Source organism: Manis pentadactyla, chromosome 10 (genome assembly GCF_030020395.1).
Source record: "Manis pentadactyla isolate mManPen7 chromosome 10, mManPen7.hap1, whole genome shotgun sequence".
Classification (NCBI taxonomy): domain Eukaryota; kingdom Metazoa; phylum Chordata; class Mammalia; order Pholidota; family Manidae; genus Manis; species Manis pentadactyla.
In genome coordinates, this window is record NC_080028.1 from 90,318,215 (window position 1) to 90,343,962 (window position 25,748).

General features: G+C 37.8%; 1 protein-coding gene across 4 annotated transcripts in view; it reads right to left on the reverse strand.

Moving 5' to 3' along the window:
* Positions 1-25,748, reverse strand: part of AUTS2 (activator of transcription and developmental regulator AUTS2) — a 1,225,237-nt gene that overhangs the window by 607,522 nt on the left and 591,967 nt on the right. For all 4 annotated transcript variants that reach the window (XM_057487216.1, XM_036907884.2, XM_057487218.1 and 1 more), the window contains one exon: positions 12,772-12,807. In XM_057487216.1, the coding sequence (XP_057343199.1) occupies positions 12,772-12,807 (36 nt within the window). The remainder of the gene's footprint in view (positions 1-12,771; positions 12,808-25,748) is intronic.

Genomic DNA, 25,748 nt, shown 5'->3' on the forward strand with positions numbered 1-25,748 from the left:
CACGGGGAAGGCAGTATAGCACAGAGAAGACAAGTAGTGATTCTATAGCTTCTTACTACACTGATGGACAGTGACTGCAATGGGGTTTGTGGTGGGGACTTGATAATGGGGGGAACCTAGTAACCACAGTGTTGCTCATGTGATTGTATGTAATGATACCAAAAGAAAAAAAAGAAAAAAAATTGTACAGCCACTCTGGAAGACACTTTGGCAGTTTCTTACAAAACCATGCATACTTTCATTATAAATTTCAGCAATTTACTCAAACATGTTGAAAACTTATGTTCATAAAAGAGAGAAACTACATATAGATGTTAACAGCAGCTTTATTCATAAGTGCCAATATTTGGAAGCAACCAAGATGCCCTTTAGAAGGTGGACATATTAACAGTGGTACATTCAAACAATGGGATATTATTCAGCACTAAAAAAAAGTGACCTATCAAACCATAAAAAAGACATGAAGGCTTCTTAAATGGACATCACTAAGTGAAAGAAGCCAATCTGAAAAGGCTACATCCTGTATAATTTCAACTATATGACATTTGGAAAAAGCAAAACTATGGAAATAGTAAAAAGATTTGTGGTTGGCAGGGGTTACTGGGGAGGAAAGGCTGAATAGGCAGAGCAAAGAAGATTTTTTAAGGCAGTGAAATACTCTGTATCATACTATAATTGTGGGTAAATGTCATTTTAGATTTGTCAAAACCTATATAACATATAATACCAAGAGTGAACCTAATGTAAACTATGGACTTTGGGTGATAATGATGTGCAGTGTAGGCTCATCGATTGTAATAAATGCACCACTGTGGTGTGGGATGTTTTTTATGGGGAAGGTTGTACATGTGTGAGGACAAAAGGAATACACCAACACACTGTACTTTCAGTTCAATTTTCCTGTGAACCTAAAAGTGTACTAAAAATAAAATGCATTAATTTTAAAAAAATGCTTCCCAGTCCATTCACATAAGTAAAGAGGTTTGGCTAACTTCGGCCTAGTTTCGTCCATATCCTTGCATGGGCCAGTCTTTATTTACATTGGCCTATAAATATTACAAGGTATGAATATTAAAAAAAAAAACACTTATAAAACTTTTTATTTGGGGAAAAGTCTAAAGTGTTATGCTTAGCAAAGGGTAACAAACAGAAGATAAGAATACTTTGCTCTTAACACAAATAAAGATAAACATCATCTGACGCATATTACTGAAAAGGCAAAAAAAAAAAATCAAGTCCCATTTTCCTATAATAACTCAATGTGAACTAAGTATTCAGCCTCTTGGAAGACTACTTTTACATTATCAAGTTCATTTCTCAGTTGAACACTTCCTAGACTTTGTGACTTTGGGAAAGTATGCTCTCCAAACTTCATTTTTTTCATGGTCGTACCAAATTAGAATTCACAATGATTTAAAAAATGAACTTATTATCTCTTCTGTATTCAAAATTTAAATGTGCCACAATTTAAGAATTTCACAATTAATTAACATATGTAAATTGTTAAGAACAGAGTCTAGCATATGGTCAACACTCAATAAACATTCATAATTGGGTACTGCTTTCAATTCATGTATGGAATAAATAAGTCATAAGCATAAATACATGGAAGGAAAAATAGTTATAAAGATCCATGGTAATTAACATCTGTAAAATGATGGTCCCTGAAGCTCAATTGGGTAACATAATAAAATAAATTATACCAAGTAGAATATAGCGCAATGTACACACCATATCAGGAAAAAACAGCAAGGCAGTTTTTCTTTCTTGCTGTTAGAACACTAAACTCTAATATACTCCTTAACACTGAAAAGGTGTCTCAAGGCTTCAGCAATCAACCACTGAGGTCTATCTTAGGCGGTAAGACATGAGAATTAGGCTAATCGAGTAATAATCAAATCCAGTTCTAACACTTCTCCAGCTAAGGGGATCGGGAGAACCCTTTAGTTGTAAAGGAACTGAAGAAGATCAAACTTTTGATAAGATTTACATAAATAGCTGACTTTGCACTGGTTTTACCCTTGTTTGCTAACATTCTCAGTTAAAGAAATTAAGTGGTTGTAGGCTGAACCAAGTTCACTGAAACAGTGTTTAGACAGGGAATGACTGTGTTTAGACACTTTGACTTGTACAAATGGTTCTGGAACATGTATAGTCTTTTAATTGGCTGTTAAAGGACTGTTAACAACACACCCAAAGATGTGCTGACATTGAAAGGCCACTTTAAAATCCATCTCGACCCAACCCTTCATTTGAAAGATGAAACAGAATGTGAAAATAGTCAGTGCACAGAGATGAATACAACAAAAACTTCATTAACTTTATAGCCCTACCAACTTAGAATTCATAATACTTTAAAAAACCGAATTATCTTTTCTGTATTCAACATTTAAATGTGACAATTCAAGAATTTTTACATTTAAGATTCTACTGTACATAACATAGACCTATTATAAATAATAGCAAGTTTTTCACTGTCTCCTTTTTCTAACTATTATTTATGCATATTTGTTATGACATGAATACTGTATCAAAATGAACCTCTTATACAGTGTGTGCCTTTATGTATTTTAGGTAATAACACATGCATTTATGTATCAGAATAATTTAAAGAGGGTTAGGTATGAACCACATCCACATCACAACTAAACCTGTAAGTGCATTTTAATAATCAATTACTATTCGGTAGCAGAACGGTAGTATCCACACCAGGAAGTCCAGTTTAGTTTTGTAAAAACCAACTGGATAAGGTGACTATAAAAAAAGAGATACAGTATACTAAGCATGCCCACAGATCATCTCAAAGCCCTTTCCAAATGTATGTATGTATAAATAAAACAAAGGAAGAATGTCTGATTTCTTCTGAGGTTTCAGATAAAAACCACTAAAGGCAATAAATGCCGAGAACCTGTAATACAGCCAACATACATCAAATCCCATGAAGAAGAAGCATTACAATTAAAGCCATGAGAAAAACCGAGTAGCACTAATATTTTATTGTCAGCGACTTGAAAGAATATCAGAAAGTCACAATTAGAGCACTGGCTAATTCTCACCAGCATGGAGCTAAGAGAGACAATGAGGTATTAGATGGAAGAATCTAAATAGGATAGAATAATGGACCAAGTGTACTAAGTGTACCATGAAGAACTTCAAAAGATGTCTTATAATACACACACACACAGATATATATAGCTTAATTTATCACATATGAAAAAGAGCTGCTAGTTAACTGTCATCAAGAGAAGAGAACAGTGAGGGGCACATGGTAAGAAAACTGCTGTCAGTTTCAACTGTGCCAACTGAAGGACAGTCTCCAGGATGAGAGAGCCTATCCTAATACTTAGCTTTCTGAGTTGTTTCAGATTAGCAACTAGACAAAGTGATATCTGAAATCCCTTTGACCCAGAGGTTCTATGACTCTAAATCTATGTAAAGCCAAAATAATAGTTTTATTTTAGTTTCCAAATTGAAAACTGGCAATTGAGCAATATACAGATGAAAATAACTTGTGACTGTATTATACTTCTGTATAAATGCACCTTAAGACTTCCATTTGGTCATGATGCTTAGCTGTTTAATATTTGAGTAGAAGAACATATTGGATTCTTTCCTTTGCTTCCCAGAATGTTCTAGTATTAATGCTCCTTTTGTTCAGTGAAATCAGGTTTTCATACTACAAAGCTAGTTATGCTACAAAGTTATTTTTTAAATGTATTTTAAATAAATTCTAAAGGAACCAAAAGTCTCATCTCCTCTGGGTTCATGGTTGACATGCTAACTTCCCATGACTTTCTTTGCACAGGATACAACACTACTTTTCCTTGGTAAAGTCAGGCCTATTTCCCACAAAGGTAGGAAAAAGTAGGCTATTGATAGGATTCCTCTTGTAAAAGGTAAAACCTGAGTGCTGTCTGTAGGGACTAAAATGGAAACAGAACTTTTGGGGGCAATAAAAGAAATATGGCACACACTGGGGGCGTGGGCAACTTCTTGATGGGTCTCTGAAATGCCACCTGCATGATTCAGCTTCTAACTTCCTTCTGGGGCAGTCCAGCTGTACATATCATCATTTGTTGTTCTGGGCAAGATTTTATGAGATGTGATGAACATATGAAATATTAGCAGTATACTAGGAACCACAGCTGTTATGCCTTGCTGCATTTTTAATGGCTCCTTAAAATCAGAGGCCACTATACACAACAGCACATTTAGACAGGAAACACTGCAATTATCTGGCTTCACCACTCCACTGCAATTCTGCTAGTACATTACAGTTTATAAGCCCTAATAGGCAGTCATCACCTTTGGCAATGTTTCTACTTGAGAAAAGCCACAGTGTGGATTTATTGCCAGTGACTTGTCAAGGGAAAAAGAGAGTTTTCTGTTTTGTTTTGCTCTGTGTTCACCCTGCAAATCAGATACCAAAGATTTCAGAGCAGAAACTGAGTGTCGTATAAGGTAGGTCCCTTTAACATAACTATGAGTGAAGTTAATTACTACAGGAAAATTGGAGATTCATTAGCCTACTAAGCAAATTAAGGTTTATTAACAGTGATTTATAATGCCAAGCCTCAGCTAACTATATTGGTCTTTTCATGAATATGCGTACAGGACCAGGCAGTTGATTAACCTTACCGTATCTGAACAGCTTGTCACCAGGGTGCTTTTGTTAAAACGACATTGTATTTTAAATGTATGAACATTTTTACACAACCAAAATGCACTTTAAATGTTTGGCTTCTGAAGTCAAGTACTGGGAGATAAGTGAAGTGTCTCAACTATCTAAGCCTCCAATAACTCTTGTTTACTGCTAGAGCTGACTATAGGAAAATGTGACACTTGGAGTTAAAATAGCACTTTTCCTCTTTAATAAGCCCCAGTTGTGTTTTTTAACCTCTTTTCAAATGATACTCTTGATATTTTACCAGGCTATAAGTTTCTTATGCAATGGATTGGGAGGCATCTAATTTACAATTTCAGGAAAAAAATTTTTAAGACGGTTAAACATAGGAATGAGTCCTTTGATCTGAAAGATTGATTGATAGTCCATAAAATGCCAGGCCAGTTAAATATATTAAAGTAAAGGTTTTGTGGGTTGTCAGAGTAAATGCTGGGGTTTGACACTGCCCGTGGCTCATTTTACACAGCTCATACCAACTGAGTCAACATTTCTGGGACTTGAAAATCTCCAAGGATAAGACAGTCTTCCTTAAAGGCAGTGTCAGAAAAATAAATAAATAAAAAGAAAATGGAAACAAAGTTAATTCCTGAATTACAGGACAGTGACATGTCTGTTCCCTCTGGGACTATCAATGCACTTTGCTAAAGCCTTCTTTTTACTGTACCATCTTTGACCAATGGGATATACTAGCTGGAATAAGCATATAGCCTCATGATTTCTGTGTTAACCCTAACTGAATAATGCAAATGTAAAACATTATTCATTATTATTAATTTCAAAGAAAGGCATACCTGGTCACTTATTTAAAATTTGCATTTCTTTCAGTGTTGACAGTGAAGAGCAGTATTCATCAAACAGTAAGGGAATGATGGCCTTACATTCCTGTGGTTCAAAGAGCAAAGAAAGGCAGTGAAGCCAATCAAAAGCACTGGTCCCTTGGGACAGACGTTGGGGGTGGGGGGTAAGGCAGCTGGAATCATGGTTTTGAAATTAGAACCAGTGGTCTAGTACAGTGACTGGTAAAATCGTTTTTTCCCCAAAATGATGTATATTCTCCAATTCTGAGTGGCCAGAGAGGGGGGACAAGAGGACAATGAGAATGGGCTGAGGGATATTTCCCCATATCCATCAGGAGTCTTGGGATTTTCATCTTATCTCCTCAGTTAGAGATTATAGCAGCCAAAAGCAAAGATTCCTGTAGATAGCAAATGTTTAAAAATACTTAGCCTATTCCCTTACAGAAAATATTGAGAAAATTATAGTGTTAAGGGATTTGTGGCAACTGGAGATGCCGGCTGATCCTTTCTCATCTGATTATCCTTCACCAAATTTCTCAATTCCCTTATAGTGCATGAGGAAGTTGAGCCTAAAAATGGTGTGGAGACAAGACAATTTCCACAGGGTGAGCTAGAAGACTCATCCTATTGTAGAGGTTCTACAAATGATGAGATGTCTGCTTAACTAGAATTCAATTTGTAATGTTCGTTAAGCAGGGTGTGTTGCTCAAGGGTTACTAATCCTATTTCCAAAGTTAAAATGTTAACAACCAATCAAAAACATCAAAAAAGGGTGAGAACTGGAAATGGAAGATACAATTATATTTTTACTCTAAGGCTCTTTAAATTAGTATTTATCTGTGACTATGTGGAAAAATGCAGATACTTAAGATTCTAGGATATAAAACAACCCTCCAGTGTAACTAAAATTAATCCTTTGGTTTCTAAACTTAATAGAACACCTATTTTGTATAGATTGTGCTTTTGTTAATTTATAGGAAGCAGTAGTAATTCAGAATATTGTTTTACAAATTACAGTTGAAAAAATGTGACAACTTTTTACCATTATGGAGAGCAATTGGTTCATTTGCCCAAATGTTTCTGCATAGTACACAGGCAGGTTCAAAATCACTAGCCATGTCCTAGATTTTAAGTTGAATTTCCAAGGTTTATGTTTATTTTATAAACAACACAATATAGTCAAAAGATATATTTTGTATATTAAATATTACATAAAACATTTTAGTGATGTTTGTGCTTGCTTTGGAGACAGGGTGCCTCTGAAGCCAACGTTCCAAACATAACCAAATCACTGATAGATTTTGTGACAGGCATAAGGCTGAATTCCAAGGACATACTGAAGTTCATACAAAGTACTACCTTCTTTTTTGTATGTTTTAATATAAATCTAAATTTGGGTGCCAGTGCTTATTCTTTCTGTTTTTTGTTTTTTTTTGGCCACTTCTTTAAACTGTCATGGAAAATATACACACACTTAAAAGTCTACCTACTCTAAGTTTCAAACTCATTATATTCCTAAAATCAAATCTCTTTTTCCGGGATTCCAATTACAAGTAAAGGAGGCACTACAGTCATCAATCCATGGTTTGACATCTTATTTTTAACAAATCACTAAGTAAAGTTAAGGTCTACCTATAAGCCATCTCCTTCCCACTCACCCAACTCCTTCCCTGGCTTTGGTCCACAGGTCCTGTAATTAGTCAACCGAAGTCTGGCCTTTTTCCAGAAACATGATATAGTCAAGCCAGTTCCACACTATCATGCTATTTCTCTGTGCTCCTATCTGTTGCTTCCTCTGCCTCAAACTTTGTTCCACCTGTTAACTGCTGAAAATCTAAATACCCATCAAGTTCTGCACAATTCAAGCCTCCTACAATTAAATGACCCTGAAACTCCAAGTGCTCTACTTACATTTCTCATAGAACTAATCAGTTTTGCCTTGTACCAAATTCAACTAAGTTTGAGCCTGACAAGTAACTCACCAATAATAGCTCCCAACAACTGGCAAAAGGAGTCAAGTACTTGTAAAGAAGTGAGTCCAGATCTTTTCTGTGATGACACACCAGACCACTAGTGACCATGAGGTGTCTTCACTGGTGTTCTCACTCTACTGCCTTCAGTTATTACATTCAGGTATTCGACTCTAGGGCATCCACTTTCCTTTTTACCTTATTTACCTTAAGAAATAAGAATAGATTTTAAGTACATACTTGACAGTTAAAATGAATTAAACTCTCCATCTGCTGTGCTGTTTTCCAACTCAGTCTTTACCAATGAGTCCAAATGCCTCAATAATAACTGGTGATCCCTGATGAAATTCAGACTTCTTAAAAGATATTTCCGTTACAAGGAAAACTTGTAAACAAATAATGGCCAATAATTTATTTACCCAAAGTTTATAAATATAAATGTTAGAGTCTTATTTGAGGGACATGTTAAAAGTACTCAGCATTATCTTAACTATGAGCATCCAAAAAGTTACAATTAAATACTTTAATTACAAAATGCTCTCCCACTGGCAGGTGGGGAGGAAGAAGACTTTTGGGAGGGGTCGCAGTCAATGTCAAGTTCATATATCTGTACTGCTAAAGTTAAAAACTATTGAAACATTATAAAGTCTAAGAATGTCAGGTTCTCTGCAGATCCCAAAATACTCTTTTCTAAATACAATGTGGAAAAAATATGTAGGAGAATACAAAGAAAGGAAAGGAACCAGGTTTAGGGAAGACTAAATTCCTTGAGAGAGGAGCCATGGATTTTCACATCTATAACCCATCATCGAGAATTGTACCTGACAGAGAAGGTGCTTAATAATTATTGAAAGATGGTTAAGTCAGAAATGTCTATTTAAAGAAAAGCCCAGTCTTAATAGACAATTATGTTTTTTTAAGACTGATCTTTTTAAAGAAACTCATTCACTCTTACTTAACAATAAAATACACTCTAAGACTGTAAAAGAAGAAACTAAGGTTACATAAAATACCACAGATCAGTTTTGAGAATTATACAAATTACAGCAAAGAAAAACAGGAGATATTTCAAGGGCTTACAGTCAAACTCTTAGAACAGGATAAAGACTTGAATCCCTTTATGACCTTATAACTTATGGAAAACCAGTATTTTGTACCTATTGTCTATTACCAGCACTATCAACACAACTTAAGTAATTCAGCACAGGAAAACAGTAATTATACAAATCCTATTTTAAGATGTGTACTAACATACAATTCCCCTTTATTATAGTATGTGGTAGTTTTAATCACTAGGTAGAAGTGAGCTGGTTTCCTTGATAATCTTAAAGTATATGTATTACTAGGTGTGATCCAACTGAGGATGAAAATTATTAGTCGAGAACCATTAAAACAAACTCTGGATCATTGGAATTTATAAATGCTGGATTCAAGCTATTTGAGACCATAGCCCTTTTACACTTAGATTCAAACCTGGAAGCAAGCTGAAAATTATCCAGAGAAGCAGGCAGGACACACCACCTAAATAAAGGATAGCTTCCTTTACACTAGGGATCAAGTTCAGCCTGACAAGTAACTCACCAACAGTAGCTCCCAACAACTGGCATAAGGAGTCAAGTACTTGTAAAGAAGTGAGTCCAGATCTTTTCTGTGATGACACACCAGACCACTAGTGACCATGAGGTGTCTTCACTGGTGTTCTCACTCTACTGCCTTCAGTTATTACATTCAGGTACTCTACTCTAGGGCATCCACTTTCCTTTTTAGTGTCAGAGAGCAACAAACATGTGACACGACCTCATAAAACTTGAATGTGTTGAACAGATCTTCCTGCACACCCCAACCCAACATCAAGGACTATTATCAGTCTTTAAATGACTCAAGTTTGAGGGAGAAAATAAGTAACTTTTTCAGATGAAGTAAACAACCATAGTATGTGGAGAGCCTATAGATAGTTCATTCCAATATCATCATGAACACAGAGGATTGCAGAGAATGAATCCTGCTCCTGGGAAAGCTGCAAGAAGAATGCAATGAGAATAAAATATTCCTATCCTACAGTTACAAATTACAAAATTTACTTTAATATCATTAATTTCTGGGGTATCCTCTATCAGCAAAACATTGCACAGTCACTTAATGAGGCCAGGTTTTCTCCATCATCCACTGTGGTGGGAGTAACAGAAGACAGTATTTATTATTCACTATACTGAGAGCTGTTCTGTGTTCCTTAATACCCTCTCTCAGTTAGTATTCACAACTCTATTACGTAGGTACAGAATCAAAGACATCAAATAACCTGCCTAAAATGATACAGCTAGTCTTCAGATCACTGTCTCTAAGTCCTTAATCATTCATGATGCATAATAAAACTTCAAATATATGTATAAGAAAAGAATATGGCCAGAAACATTTAAATTGAAAAGAAAAAGTATTCACTGCATTAATGTTTAAAAAAGAAAAACCCTACACACTCCTACAAGTTTTGGTATTCCTGCCAAATTTTTTAAAAAAGCAAACAAGACTCCAGCTAGTCTATACTTCCACTTATATTTAGAATATGAGCTGGGCATGAGTATGTAATGAATATATATGTGTTTCTCTCTCTGTGTATAACACCCACATTATTCAAAAGCTCCCAAAATGTGAAAAATTTGTTCCAATCCTTCTTTATTTTGTCTACTTTAAGAATTCTTTGCAATATGCTTATGTAAATACTGATTTTAGCTGCTGTTCTCATTTCTCAAATCTTCAGCTTATAAATGGATTGGAAAAGTAACAGACCTAAGCAGACATCTTGGGAACACAAAACCAAGGAGATATAAACAAATAGAACTAAATAAAAAACAAAGGATTCTTCTTTAAACCCTTTAACTTACCACTACTGATATTTGAAAAGAACTGAAAGAGAGATTACAATGGTTGCAGATAAGGGGTGTGTGTGTGTGTGTGTGTGTGTGTATACACATAGAAATACATGTGCATATACTCAGGTAGGTGTCTATTTTATTAGCACATACAATGTTCAGCATTTTACCTGAGCTTACTAAAAGCTCTATATGAACACAGAATCTAAATGAAAGAAGATTTTGAAGTTAGAGTAATGTTGGGGCATGGGAGAGTATTTAAGAAAATTGTTCCAGCTTGTTAAAAATAAGTGAGTACCTTCAGTTTTCTTATACCAGAATTCACATTATGGTTCAATTACATTAATAAGTCATGGACTCTGCAGGTGATCTGTCTCTGTCCACACTTTGAAGAGGTGCTTAAGAGGAGTAAGAATAGAGTCAAACACCACCATTCCACTTACCTGATGCATTACAGACATAAGCCCACAATGACATCACACCCCATAAAGCACAGTGAAAAGATGATGTTGGCTACACTATTCCTATTCAGAAATGTGAAACTCACCAATGCTGAAGTTACTGCCTGAAATTAAGTAACACATGGTGATACTGTTGGAAAGAAAATTCAAACAGAAGACCACTTTTTGATGAGAATTTTGCAATAATATCAACGCATTTTATATTTTTGACATCATAATCCCAATACTGGAAACAAACTATAAGTAGACCATTTTTGTCATAGTTGAGAGCTAAACATGCATCTGGTATGTATCTTCTCCATGTAAGCTAATAATATTACAGATTTTTCTTGTATAAGCAAAGTAATACTAACAGCACTTTTACCAAACTAAGGAAGAACTTTTATACTCATCCAACATTGTGTAAATGTAAAAATTATTTGATTCTAATTGTAGAATCTTTATTCATAAAAATATATTATTAGAGAAAAATACTAAACATTCCTGGAATTAGAAAAATAAGTGACAAAAGCATAATGAAGTTCTTGATGTTTCTACCAATGATTTATTTCTTTCAAGGTGACCATACTGACAAAAAAAAATACTAGATTGTTCAGTCTAGAAGTGATTAAGAGTTAAGTTAGTAGCTTTGGCTTTGTTCCACTGAAGAAAGCAAAGAGGGAGGAAATTAGGTTTTCGACAGAGAATAGACACTGGCAGTCCCCAGATTTTACTTCCAGCATCTCAACCCACATCCAGCCTGGTGTGAAGAGATGGCAGATGGGACTACTTCTGTTACTTCGACTGCTGAAGCAGATACTGCTTGTTTCTGTAACCACGAATATTCAGTCACAATTAGGAGCGAGGGTAAGTGTGCTGAATGTATAGAGCAGGTACCAAATTTTTTTTTTATCCTGTTCTCCTCATATTATAGATTAAAACAAAAAAAATCAATATTTAGAAAATGTCATTTCTGTCAAGCTTGGAAAACCCTTCCCATTCAATGAAATGATGCTGATTTTCATATATTTAATGTAAATGTCTGGAGAGAAATGAGTGGGCAGATGAAAACCAGAGTAATTAGCAATTTAGAGGAAAGAAATTTAAAGGCAACTAAACTGAATCAGTAATTATTTTCCACTTTATTTTCATGATTTCATTATTTTCTCAGAAAATGCTGAGTAGGCATTAGAGTATCAGTGTCATCATCCATCACACAAACCAGATTTCTTTAAGCACCACCACAAGCATCCACACTGACGTTTTGTTGGGTACTAATGCCTATTTGTAATTGTTTTTTACTTATAACTTGAAAAGGATTATTGAACCCAAAAAAGGGTAATTTTGCTATAAATAAAAGAAATGTGGTGACAATTTCTTTCAAATCGAGAAATGAGAAATACTGTGATAATCTGACATACATTGCCACCCTCACTACTCCCCAAAGGAGAAAGGTCTAGAAATAAAATAATACACCTACATTTACTAAAATGAGAAATTAATTATCACTGAAAGGAAATCTAAGGCCACCTATTCAGACTGTAAGGGATAACATCCATTAGAACACCACCTCTCCTCAAAATTAAAAAAAAAAAAAAGAAGTTAATTCATTATACATGTGGGTAAGTTCTTTAAGAAATCTAAAAGTGAATAAATACCTCAATACATAGGCTGAGTTCCACATTCCACACTGACACTTCTCAGTAAAAAAAAAAAAAAAAAACAATTGCACAGGAAAGCTGGCATGAGCCATTCAGGTTTCCCCGGTATCCATTACACTGCCAGGTAAGAAGCAAATGTGCTGGATGCTGGGAATCAGATGACAGACACCCAAGACTGACTGACAATCCGTAGGGCCCAGCAGGTTACGTATTTAAAAAAAGGATGGATTATCAGTGTGCTCTTTAGGACTGAGATGGAATTTCTTTGATTTTTTCACATCCTAATGAGCACACATTATAGAAATAAATCAATGCCAATGCAAGGCACACGTGAAAGTTGAGATAAACTTACGAAGTAGCCTGTTCCCAAGCTGGAAGGAGCTGAACTCTGCAATAAAGCATAAAGACAAAGTGGAAAATCAGCAATGGTTTTTAACACGTTCCAATCCACACAGCTCATTACCAGCCCTTTGCAGGCTTTTCATCACTACATCACACCACCAGTGTATGCTGCCCCTTGTCAGCCACTACTGATACAAACACCGTGTTGCTTAATTTTCCCCTTTACATCTCTCAACAACTCAGAGATACTAACGCGCTGTTTACTGAATTCCAAGCTTCTGCGGTGGACGTAATTGCCAATTTATTTGACAGGCAGCTGGGTAATGAATTAATGATGGCAATTCGCCCTGCACTGAGACTAAACAGCCACACATCAGCCTGCCTCCTTGACTTGCTGACATTCAATGTCCTGGTCTCAAGCTACTCAGTTTTATGGCCACAAAGGAGCAAGCAGGAGGAAAAAGCCCAGTCTGACTTGAAAAAAAAAGCCCAGTGGGTTTAGATGACTTTTCCAAATAATGACCTACTTGCCAGTTTATTCCCTAAAGGCACCAGTTAGTAAACACACAGAGCTTTTCAAAAATAAGACATTTTGTAAACATAATTAGTAGACTAAAATGCAAAGAATGTGTGGGAATAAGGAAGCATCGAAAAGCATCATTTTTCTGGTGGTTTTAATAATAAGAATTATCAATTTAGGCTTCCACAGTTCTGATATACAGGAAACTAAAAAACAATAATTCTGAAAGGGATGTTGGGCGTCTTCAGGGAAGAGACAAAAAAAAACCCTTGGTTTTTGTTTTAAACTTGTCTGTGATTTGTTCTTGTTTATATGTTTGTTTCTTTTTCTCCTAAAACCTCTCATTACAAATTCTTTAATTTTTAGTGTCCTTTTGTGAATAAGAGGGTCCCCAAATAAGCTTGAAAGAAAAAGAATGCTAATGCTTGAGGCAATCTTCAGAACTCAGCTAACCGTCCTTGCCCCTGACTAGCTTGGGTTGGGTATGACACCTTCCCTGGAGTGGCCTGACTTCCACCTGGATGCAACAACTACTTGGTTCCCCTTTAACTCTTCTACTCAAACGTGCAGTCTCTGTTCTGCAAAGTATAGGTAGCTGGGACCCACTGGTTTACTCATCATTGCTTCCCCAGACCTTAGCATAGTGCCTGGCACACAGGATGCACTTAATAAGTATTTGTTGAGTTAGTATATAAACAAATGAATGGATGTATTGTATAGGGGGAGAAAAGGCTTCTGTGAATGTAACATCTCCAAAAATAAAGTAGATGTGATTCTTCTCTATTCTAACCTGTTTCTGAGAAGGAAATCAAGAGCTTTAAGTACAAACAGATCTGCATCAAACAAAGAGAGAATGCTCCAGGCCATTCCTAAATTCACTTCCCAAAGCAAAACTTTCTTCACCTCAGTGTTTCAGAGAAGCTCAGGGGAATTAAAGAATGGCAGATGTGTGATCTGCACAATGGACTTGGTTTTAAAAAATCTTGCTGCATTCTTGATCCCATAAATGGTATTCAGGGAGATCCACAGTAGTCATGGCGACAGCTTCTCACAGCAGTCATTAGCCATGTGACAGCATCACCTGTCTTAGCACCCACAGCCCTCCGTGGAACAGTGGAAGGCAATAGCCAAGTCAGATCTCCACCAGCCTGAAGCCATGCCCCTGGAGGAAAACTCTTGGATGAATTACTAAGAGATAATGTGGGATTTGTTTATTTCAGATTTTTTTCCTCTTCCTGCAAATGTATTTTATCCCAGAAACAGAGGTACCCCCTCCAGACCCACCTTTCCACCCCCACATACATATCATCCTATTGTACACCAAAGAAAATTACATCCTTGAGGCCTCAGAAAGCTCTGTTATACTCATTTTGCATATATATTGTACATTACTCAGGAAGCTGGGTGGAGAAGAGGGCTTTGTTGTGCATATTTGTTCTGGCTATTGTTTATGCAGGTCTGACTGAATGAGGGAACAGTGGGTATCATTTCAATTTCTGATGTCAACATCAAATTACTTATTTAATTTCATGCCTGGCGAAGCATTGTATAGCTACACGCAGAATCATTTCACTTCACTTGTTATGCTGTGTTTTTGTGGCGATTGGCTTGCCTTCCAACTGACAGCTTTAATTACGACATGAATTTGATTGCACTGCCGGGGAATTAACATAATGCAACAAAGCATTTAAGCACCCTGTCTTATAACACCCCCCGCCTCCCAGCACACACACACACAGACACACATGCAAAAACACAGACACATGAAGAAAACAGACAGTGGATCCTCATGTACATTAAAAGGTCTGTTGGAGTTTCAGCATTTGCTAGAAAGCATATATAAATTTATAGTCAGAGGCTACCCACATTTGCCAGTCCACTGTACTCACTACTTTTTTTTTAATAGGAAAAGATTTGTGACATTAAGTTGTGATTTCTGGACCTGGAAGAAAACTTTGTAGAAAAATCCTTTTAATCTACTTTGCCAAATGTCATAGTATTGACATTTCCCCTCACCCTCCTTACTCCTTTTCACCATATTTTTCGTGGCCAATTGCCAGCTCTCTTTCAATCATTGCTGGAGAACTGAAACAGAAACAACATCTCTGAAATAGAGACTTCTCCTTGTCCAGTTCTACAACCCCAAGAATCTGGTTATGGCCTTGTCTTCAGTGAGACACTATCGGTTGTCACCAAGAGGACCTCCACCATCTGATACAGAAAAGAGAAGTCCTGAGACCAGTAATAGGACAGGACAGGATTTCGCTGATAGCTCATGCATCACATCCCTGAGACACTGCTATCCAAAAGGCCCAGAACAATCTCAGTCATGTATGCTGAATCTACATCTGTATCTAACTATAGCTACAAATATTTGAAAGCTTTAGCATTTTCCCAAGTCAGAAATTCCATGAACACCTGAAAGCTTAGGTAGCAACAGATTATGCTACAAAAATGGAATGAATGTTTAGAAACAGCTTTTTTATTGTTTGAAATGTGTTATGTTAGCTATTCATTTATAGATATGCATTTAAGGATTGGTACTGCTGCTTTCTCATGTTACAGAAGAAGAGACAGACACCAGGAGGTAAAGACCTAGGAAAGCAGACAGGTGGTGTGCCCTGACCACTGAACCATTTGACAGAATCAAGTTGATTTGGACTTTCTGTGTTTCCCTGTCAATATCTAATAAGAGGAGGTGTCTTCCATTTTTCTCTCAAATTCTGTCCAAACTATATAGCAAAAGGGGCCACAGAGTCTAGAAGAGGGTATGAGTCAAAATGAGGCTTGAAAAACTAAAGATACGATTTTTTAAAAAAATGGAACAAATGAAAGTATCCTTGGATTCCAAAGCATTTTGAAATATTAACTATAAACACCCATGTTTAGGCAAAATTCCACTGAGTAATGCCAAAGGCTTCATTTTTATTTCTTCAAGTGGTAGAGTTGCCAATTCTTTCATATTTCCAATGCACTAGGTAGAAATGCAAGGTATAGAGAGGGTGAGAAAATAGAGTAGGAAAAGCGTTCAGCAGTAAGCATGAGAAGACAAGGGTATGAGGAAATTCTAGCCGGCTGGGTATCTGATATGCGATTTCTGGGCTCATTATAAGCCATCTCCTGTTTAACATGGTCTTTTCATTCTGCTGGGGCTTTTTGCAGATTTGACCACTGCTCCAGCAATCTCTGCAAATTACCCACCTCGATCTCATTATGTTGCAAAAGAGAGCTTTCTTACAAACACACTGCCTCAATCTCCAAGCTACATGGGCTGAAGGAATAGTAATGGGATGCACAGTTGAAAGACATTTTCCAGGAGGGAGAATGTTGCTGCTGACATTCAAGTCTGCAAGTGGATATTCATTAAAAGCTCATTCTACTCTTTCTCCCTGCCCTCCACCTGACTTTCTTTCCATCTCTGTCACTAAGCTATCATTGAAGCTACTCATTAAACTCATGAAGTTAACATTTCTGTTTTAACAGCTTCCAACAACATCCAACCAGTTGAAACCCCTACAAGGGATTTCAAAATTGATTATCCATCTAAAACAGATGTGCTCCATTCATTAGCGATCTACAGAGAGACCACTACAACAGTTTCCTGAGTATGGGATGGATGTGTACTCCATCCCTAGAAGAGAATGTGTGCTCTGACCCTAGGGCTAATTTAAATAGAATATTTAAAAATTCTTCCAAATCACCAACTGTGTTTGACATCCCTGCCTACCCACCGCCATGTTACACTTTTCCATCTTGGGAGTAAAAAGCAGAGGACCATGCCAGGAATCATAACTGACCAGGAATAGTCAAGTATATTTATTGCAAAGGTCACAAAACAACTTCATTTATGGGTTTTCTGTAGTGTTTTAAAAATCCATGATAATTAAAAGAACTTGAAATCTTAAGTAATGTGCCTTGGAGGTAAGATTACCAGTCGCTGACAAGACACAATATATATCTAAATGGGAATTAATACTAAGGGAATTCAACTGACAATGGGAGCAGGCAACTTGAAAAAAGCACCAGGTGTGCAAATGGTCCAACTTCCATTTCCAACTTCCATTTTCAACCCTGTTATAACCTACTTCAAGTTATCACCAGCTCTCTACATTCAACAGCTTCTGGCTTCTTTCTGTGATTTCATTCTTGCTCTCATTTCCATCTGTAGTTTCATATAAAAGGTAAGGTAAACACTTCAAAATAAAAATTATAATAACATCCCTTTTGACATGTTCCAGTGACTTTTAAAATAATAACCTATAGTGGTGTGGGAAAAATGGAAGTTCCTACAGCCAGGATCCTTACCCTAAACTACTTGATGATGTAACTGGCCTACTGCTAGGCTAATACTTCAAACACCTGTAGGCAATAAGCTATTACTGACTGAGTCAACTATATAAAGAGCTCCACCCAGTGCTCTGGGTGGAGGCAGAAACAGGAGGTGGATTATGGACCTGCAGGCTGCTGGATGCAGACGTGATTCTAGTGCTCAACGTACCACTGGGAAAATAAACCTGGACAATAAACACTTTTACCCCAAGAACATTCCATTGTCATTTCTCTGTCTCACTGAACCCATAGTGAAGTTGCCCAGGGTTGAAACTCTCAGGCAAGACAAGTGGGTTGAATAGTGTCCTCCTAAAATTCATGTCCACCTGGAACCTCAGAATGTGACTATGATCATGAGAAGACAACACACAGAAATTTATGCGTGAACTTGGCTGGGACACTAGGTACCCAGATATTTGGTCAAACATTATACTGGGCATTACTGTGAAGGTGTTTTTGGATGAATCTAACATTTAAATGAATGGACTGAGTAAAGTACACTGCTTTCCCTGACATGGATGGGCTTCATCCAACCAGTTGAACAGAACAAAAGGACAACCATCCTCAGAAAAAGAAGGAATTCCTCTGAGTGCCTTCAAGCTGGGACAATGTTTTTCTGTTTGTAGACTCAAACTGGAACACTGAGTCTTCCTGGGCCTCAAGCCTCCCAGTATTTGTGCAGCAATTACACCATCAGCCTTCCAGGGGATCAGGCCTTTGGACTCAGACTGGAACTAACCGTTGGCTTTCCGGGGTATCCAGTTTGCTGACTATTGATTTTGAGACTTGTCAGCCTCCATAATTGTGTATGTTTATACATCCTATTGGTTCTGTTTCTCTTAACAACCCTGATATAATGACCTTATTTGGAAGTAAGGTCTTTGCAGATATAATTATGCTGAGGTCATGCTGGATTAAGATGGGCCCTAAATCAAATGATTGCTGTTCTTATAAAAAGGGGAGGGGACACACAAAGTTACAAATAGAGTAGAAGACCATGTGAAGACAGAGGCAGTTATTAGAGTGATGTAATTATAAGCTAAGGAACACCAAGAAGTGCCAGACCCACCAGAAACAAGGTGAGGAATGGCAGGATTCTTTGCCAGAGCTTTCAGGAAGATCAGGACCCTGCTGACACCTTAATGTTGGATTTCTAGACTTGAAAACTGTGACATAGTAAATTTCTGTTGTTTTAAGCTACCCAGTTTGTAGTCTTTTGTAACAACTGCCCAGAAAGCCAATATAATATGTAGGCTTCTTACTATGGACTAGAAGATATGGTGTCATCAGCTCATTCACTATACTCTAGCCACACTGGCCTTTTTACTCTCTCTCAAACATGTCATGCTCACGCCTGACTCCAGGCCTTGAGCTTCTTGTTGTTTCTGTTGCCCAGGATGCTTCCCCCATAGATCTTCACAGGGTTACTGCCTTTTCTTTATTCAGACTTCAGTTCAAACATCACCTATAGAAAGGCCTTAACCAGTCATACTAGTTAAAGTAGCAACATACGCCCTTCCACTCCTCCTTACTTTTTTGTTTACTTCATAATATGCATTAATCAGAAGTAATTTTATTATTTGCTCATAGGTTTGATGTTTGCCTCCCCCAACAGGATGGAAGCTTCTCAGGCAGAGACTTTATCTTGTTCACAGTTCAACCTCAAGGGCCCAGAAATATATTTGGCACATAGTATTTGATACATATTTCTGGATAATCAAAATGCTGACATATCTAGAAAAATACATAAATATGTGGTACAGGAAGAGAAAAAAAAGCATAAATGAACTTGTTTTATTTGTTTATGCTTTTTTTTTTCTCTTCCTGTGAAAAAAGGAAAAGGAAAATCTGGCAAAAAGAGAAAGAAAATGGAGAGACAGAATAGCAGTAGTCCTTCACAGTTCTAGATTAGATTCTGTTCTTAAATTCAGGAAAGCTCCTTGATGGTGTGACTCAGATCTCTTTCTTCCTTAATAGCAGCTAGTACGCCTGGCAGAGTAAAACCTCAAGAAGGTTTGTGGGGAGGATGGGAAGAATATACACTAGGATGGGTAGATGATTGCCTGGATGGATGGATGATGGCATGTTGTGCTATATAAATCAATAAAAACACAAAAACCTGGGGAGATTCAGGGTAGGAAAAGGGGATATCTCAAAAAGCAGAAGAAATGCCTCAACTGTGATCATATTAAATGCACTAAATGGCTTCAGAGGATAATATATTAGAGAAATGTTTAGCACAATACTAGAATTCAATCTATTCATTATTTTCCGAAAAATTCCAATTCCTTCAAAGTCTTGACCACTTAAAAATTATTAAATATTTTCTGCCTTCTCCTAACTAAAAATCTGACCCACAATTCTTTCAGGAAGAAACTAGAGTCATATCCATAAACTTATTTGAATAAAGCTTTAAAGGAGTTTGCTTCCACAGCGTGGTGGGAAGACTTTGCTAAAGGAAGTGTCACTGGGCTGGAAGAAAGAAAAGAAAAAGAAAAAAGGAAACAGAAGAAGAAACAAAGGGAGGATGATTTGAAATGCATATTAAGAAAAATCAGTGGCTTAGAGGGACTAAGTATAAATTGTAAAGATGGGGAAATACGGAGGAGGAAGGGTAGATTCATACCTCCTTGTGGAGGGCTCTGCAGATAATCCTTAAGAGTATGGACTTCCTCCAACAGAACTTAAAGAATAAAGTTTAAATGTGAGCTCTGACTCTTACATAAATATTCTGGAAGCACTGTGGAGAACAATGCAAAGGAAACAGATGGGGTAGATGAAATCATTGAGAAGCCATAAGAACCATGTGTGCCAGACGGTGAGGGCATGTGAAGCATTGGTAGTGTCGGGAGCTTCCTTGCACCTCTTCAGAACGAAGTCAGCAGATAAAGGAGAGTGGCTAAGTAGACAGGGTAAGTGAGACAGAGGAAGGAACAGAGCTCAACTTGGAGAATCCCAGCTCAGGGAGCCAGTACTGGGACTGGGAAATGAGAGGGATGGCTCAGGTTTGAGAAAAATATGTAAGGAGACCTAGGATATCGAGGATTTTATTTTGGAGGAGGAGTTGCACTTGTCATAATTGAGTTGAGCAGGTCTTGTCAAGTTGACAGTTACATTCAAATTTAAAAGAGTAAAGAAGACTCCTAAAGTAAATTCTAAATCTGACGCAAAAAGGAAAAGAGGATAAATATTTTTGAGCATACCAGATGTACCAAAAACTATGCTAAGTGATTCAAATACAGAATATTAGGTAATCTTTAAAGAAGACCTACAAGGCTGGTGAAATCATCACCATTTCACGGATAAATAAATCAAGGGTTAGAAAGATCAAGTTCTTTGCTCCAAGTCACACAGATAATAAATAACTAAATGGCTATTAAAACCTGGTGTGTCTGTTTTAATACAATGTTCATCATCATTTCATTTTTTAGGGCTTTTATTTACTAAATTTGTAAGTTTAGCACGTAAGTTTTGAAGACTTCCTCAGTTATAAAATTCTGTATGCATCAATAACAATATTTTCCCCCTTAAATAATTTGTCCTGACTATTTATGTACTCACTTATTCCCCTTAACTTTCTCCTTGGTGACTAATCTAAACAAGTTACTATGTCTTCTTGATGTGGATAATCTGATCGTCCTTGTTGACAATGATGCACTTCTGCCAATATGGTTTGGGAATACGTAATTTAGAAAAGCCAAGCACATTTGGTTTTTAAGCTTTACTCATGAGTCAAATCCTCCAGCTACACTGGAAATATTTATCTTTACTCTTTTTGCCTAATTAAAAAAAAAGAGCTGAAATAACATAGTATCTTAATTTGCTGTACTTAGTGAGTCTTCACCTGTTGAAGATTCTAAAAGTATCATTAAGTAAATGGAAAACTTAAGGAATTTTTCTCAGCTGAAAACCGGTAGCGTGCATGATGGAGTAACAGGAACCAAATACACTATCCCATCTTAAGCAAATAAAAAAATGTACAAAATGTATGAAAAATGTTTTTTTTTTTAGGAAAGGGGCAATAGGCAGAGCAGGACAGAGATCTTAGAAGGGAAGAAATGAAATGACCCTTATGATTGCCCCTGCCTACTGCCTGGAGAGAGCTTCCATGCCACAGTAGGTGATTGAGGGTGATGCTGGTGGAGCATATACTTTGAACCCAGGAGTATCCCTGAGTTCAAAGACAGACTTGATCATCAGGGGAAGCCAAGCCAGCTAGAATCTGCAAAGCACAGGCTGGGAGACAAGAAAGCTTCACTGGGAGAGAATCATGAAACCTACAAAAGGTTCCCCTCTAGTTATCACTTGATAACTGGCATTAACAAATCTGCATCAGAACATCTGTGGAAGACAGTACCTAGGGAAAGGGGAAGAAATCAACCACGGGAAAGGAGCAGGGTGAACGATCCCTAGAGCTCACACAGGGCAGGGAATAACTGGAATTCCTATCAGCCAGGGTGGAAAAAAACATGTAATACATCAGGAATCAGGCTGAATATTCAACATTACAGAAAAATTGGCTTTAGCCTTAAGGCTGTTCTGTTTCCACCCAGGAAAGCATAACAGCAACCTCAGAAAAATCAAACTATTTCCACGTGACGTAACTGCATCCCAGAATAAAGCTCAAGAGACCAAAAATATCCAGCACCCAATAACGAAAAAAATTCACCCCAAAAAACTTGTCGGGCATGCAAAGATGCCAGAAAATAATGAGGATAAAAACAACCAATAAAAAAGACTTAGAAATGACACAGATAACACAATTAGTACATGAAGGATATTAAAACAGTTAGTAGCAACTATTTTCAAGAAAGTAATGAAAGCACAAGCATGGTAGGAAGAGACATGTGAGATACATTTAATAAAAACAAAAACCAGGGGGGGGGGCGGAAGATGGCGGCGTGAGTAGAGCAGCGGAAATCTCCTCCCAAAACAACATATATCTATGAAAATATAACAAAGACAACCCTTCCTAGAATAAAGACCAGAGGACACAGGACAATATCCAGACCACATCCACACCTGAGAGAACCCAGCGCCTCGCGAAGGGGGTAAGATACAAGCCCCGGCCCCGCGGGAGCCGAGCGCCCCTCCCCCCAGCTCCCGGCGGGAGAAGAGCAGGCAGAGCGGGAGGGAGACGGAGCCCAGGGCTGCCGAACACCCAGCCCCAGCCATCCGGGCCAGAGTGCAGGGCCCTCGATACTGGGAAAACAGGGCAGCAAGAACAGTGAGCAGGCACTGGAGGCTGGGCGACAGAGGACATAAGAAAAGCGCGCGACCATTTTTTTTTTTTTTTTTGCTTTTTTGCTGCTTTGTTTTGGCGAGCGCTGTTTGGAAGTCTTAAAGGGACAGGGACCCCAATATTAGGGAAACAGGGCAGAAAGACCGGTGAGCAGAGGCCTGAGGCTGGCACCGGAGAATAAAGAAAAACGAACGACCACCTTTTTTTTTTTTTTAATTAAAAATTTTTTTTTTTTTTTAATTAAAAAAATTTTTTTTCTTGTTTTTTTTTGTGGTCGTTGTTTTGTTTTGGCGGGTGCTTTTTGGAAGTCTTAAAGGGGCAGGGCGGGCCACTTAATCCAGAGGTAGGGAATCCGGGACCTAAGGGCACCCTAACCCCTGGGCTGCAGGAAGCAGGGAGGCCCCTTACGGAGATAAATAGCCTCCCAGCAGCTCCTGCTCCAACGCGACTCCACCATTTTGGAGTAGCTGCCCGAGCCAGGCCACGCCCACAGCAACAGCGGAGATTAACTCCATAGCAGCCGGGCAGGAAGCAGAAACCCTGTCTGCGCGCAGCTGCGCGACACAAGCCACTAGAGGCCGCTGTTCTCCCAGGAGAGGAGGGCCACAAACCAACAAGAAAGGAAGTCCTTCCAGCCGTCACTCGTCCCAGTTCTGCAGACTATTCCTATCACCATGAAAAGGCAAAGCTACAGGCAGACAAAGATCACAGAGACAACACCAGAGAAGGAGACAGACCTAACCAGTCTTCCTGACAAAGAATTCAAAATAAGAATCATAAACATGCTGACAGAGATGCAGAGAAACACGCAAGAAAAATGGGATGAAGTCCGGAAGGAGATCACAGATGCCAGAAAGGAGATCGCAGAAATGAAACAAACTCTGGAAGGGTTTATAAGCAGAATGGATAGAATGCAAGAGGCCATTGATGGAATTGAAATCAGAGAACAGGAACGCATGGAAGCTGACATAGAGAGAAACAAAAGGATCTCCAGGAATGAAACAATATTAAGAGAACTGTGTGACCAATCTAAAAGGAGCAATATCCGTATTATAGGGGTCCCAGAAGAAGAAGAGAGAGGCAAAGAGATGGAAAGTATCTTAGAAGAAATAATTGCTGAAAACTTCCCCACACTGGGGGAGGAAGTAATCAAACAGACCACGGAAATACACAGAACCCCCAACAGAAAGGATCCAAGGAGGACAACACCAAGACACATAATAATTGAAATGGCAAAGATCAAGGACAAGGAAAGAGTGTTAAAGGCAGCTAGAGAGAAAAAGGTCACCTATAAAGGGAAACCCATCAGGCTAACGTCAGATTTCTCAACAGAAACCCTACAGGCCAGAAGAGAATGGCATGATATATTTAATACAATGAAACAGAAGGGCCTTGAACCAAGGATACTGTATCCAGCACGACTATCATTCAAATATGACGGTGGGATTAAACAATTCCCAGACAAACAAAAGCTGAGGGAATTTGCTTTCCACAAACCACCTCTACAGAACATCTTACAGGGACTGCTCTAGATGGGAGCACTCCTAGAAAGAGCACAGCACAAAACACCCAACATATGAAGAATGGAGGAGGAGGAACAAGAAGGGAGAGAAGAAAAGAATCTCCAGACAGTGTATATAACAGCTCAATAAGCGAGCTAAGTTAGGCAGTAAGATACTAAAGAGGCTAACCTTGAACCTTTGGTAACCACGAATTTAAAGCCTGCAATGGCAATAAGTACATATCTTTCAATAGTCACCCTAAATGTTAATGGGTTGAATGCACCAATCAAAAGACACAGAGTAACAGAATGGATAAAAAAGCAAGACCCATCTATATGCTGCTTACAAGAAACTCACCTCAAACCCAAAGACATGTACAGACTAAAAGTCAAGGGATGGAAAAACATATTTCAAGCAAACAACAGTGAGAAGAAAGCAGGGGTTGCAGTACTAATATCAGACAAAATAGACTTCAAAACAAAGAAAGTAACAAGAGATAAAGAAGGACACTACATAATGATAAAGGGCTCAGTCAAACAAGAGGATATAACCATTCTAAATATATATGCACCCAACACAGGAGCACCAGCATATGTGAAACAAATACTAACAGAACTAAAGGGGGATATAGACTGCAATGCATTCATTCTAGGAGACTTCAACACACCACTCACCCCAAAGGATAGATCCACTGGGCAGAAAATAAGTAAGGACACGGAAGCACTGAACAACACAGTAGAGCAGATGGACCTAATAGACATCTATAGAACTCTACATCCAAAAGCAGCGGGATATACATTCTTCTCAAGTGCACATGGAACATTCTCCAGAATAGACCACATACTAGGCCACAAAAAGAGCCTCAGAAAATTCCAAAAGATTGAAATCCTACCAACCAACTTTTCAGACCACAAAGGCATAAAACTAGAAATAAACTGTACAAAGAAAGCAAAGAGGCTCACGAACACATGGAGGCTTAACAACACGCTCCTAAATAATCAATGGATCAATGACCAAATCAAAATGGAGATCCAGCAATATATGGAAACAAATGACAACAACAACACTAAGCCCCAACTTCTGTGGGACACAGCAAAAGCAGTCTTAAGAGGAAAGTATATAGCAATCCAAGCATATTTAAAAAAGGAAGAGCAATCCCAAATGAATGGTCTAATGTCACAATTATCGAAATTGGAAAAAGAAGAACAGATGAGGCCTAAGGTCAGCAGAAGGAGGGACATAATAAAGATCAGAGAAGAAATAAATAAAATTGAGAAGAATAAAACAATAGCAAAAATCAATGAAACCAAGAGCTGGTTCTTCGAGAAAATAAACAAAATAGATAAGCCTCTAGCCAGACTTATTAAGAAGAAAAGAGAGTCAACACAAATCAA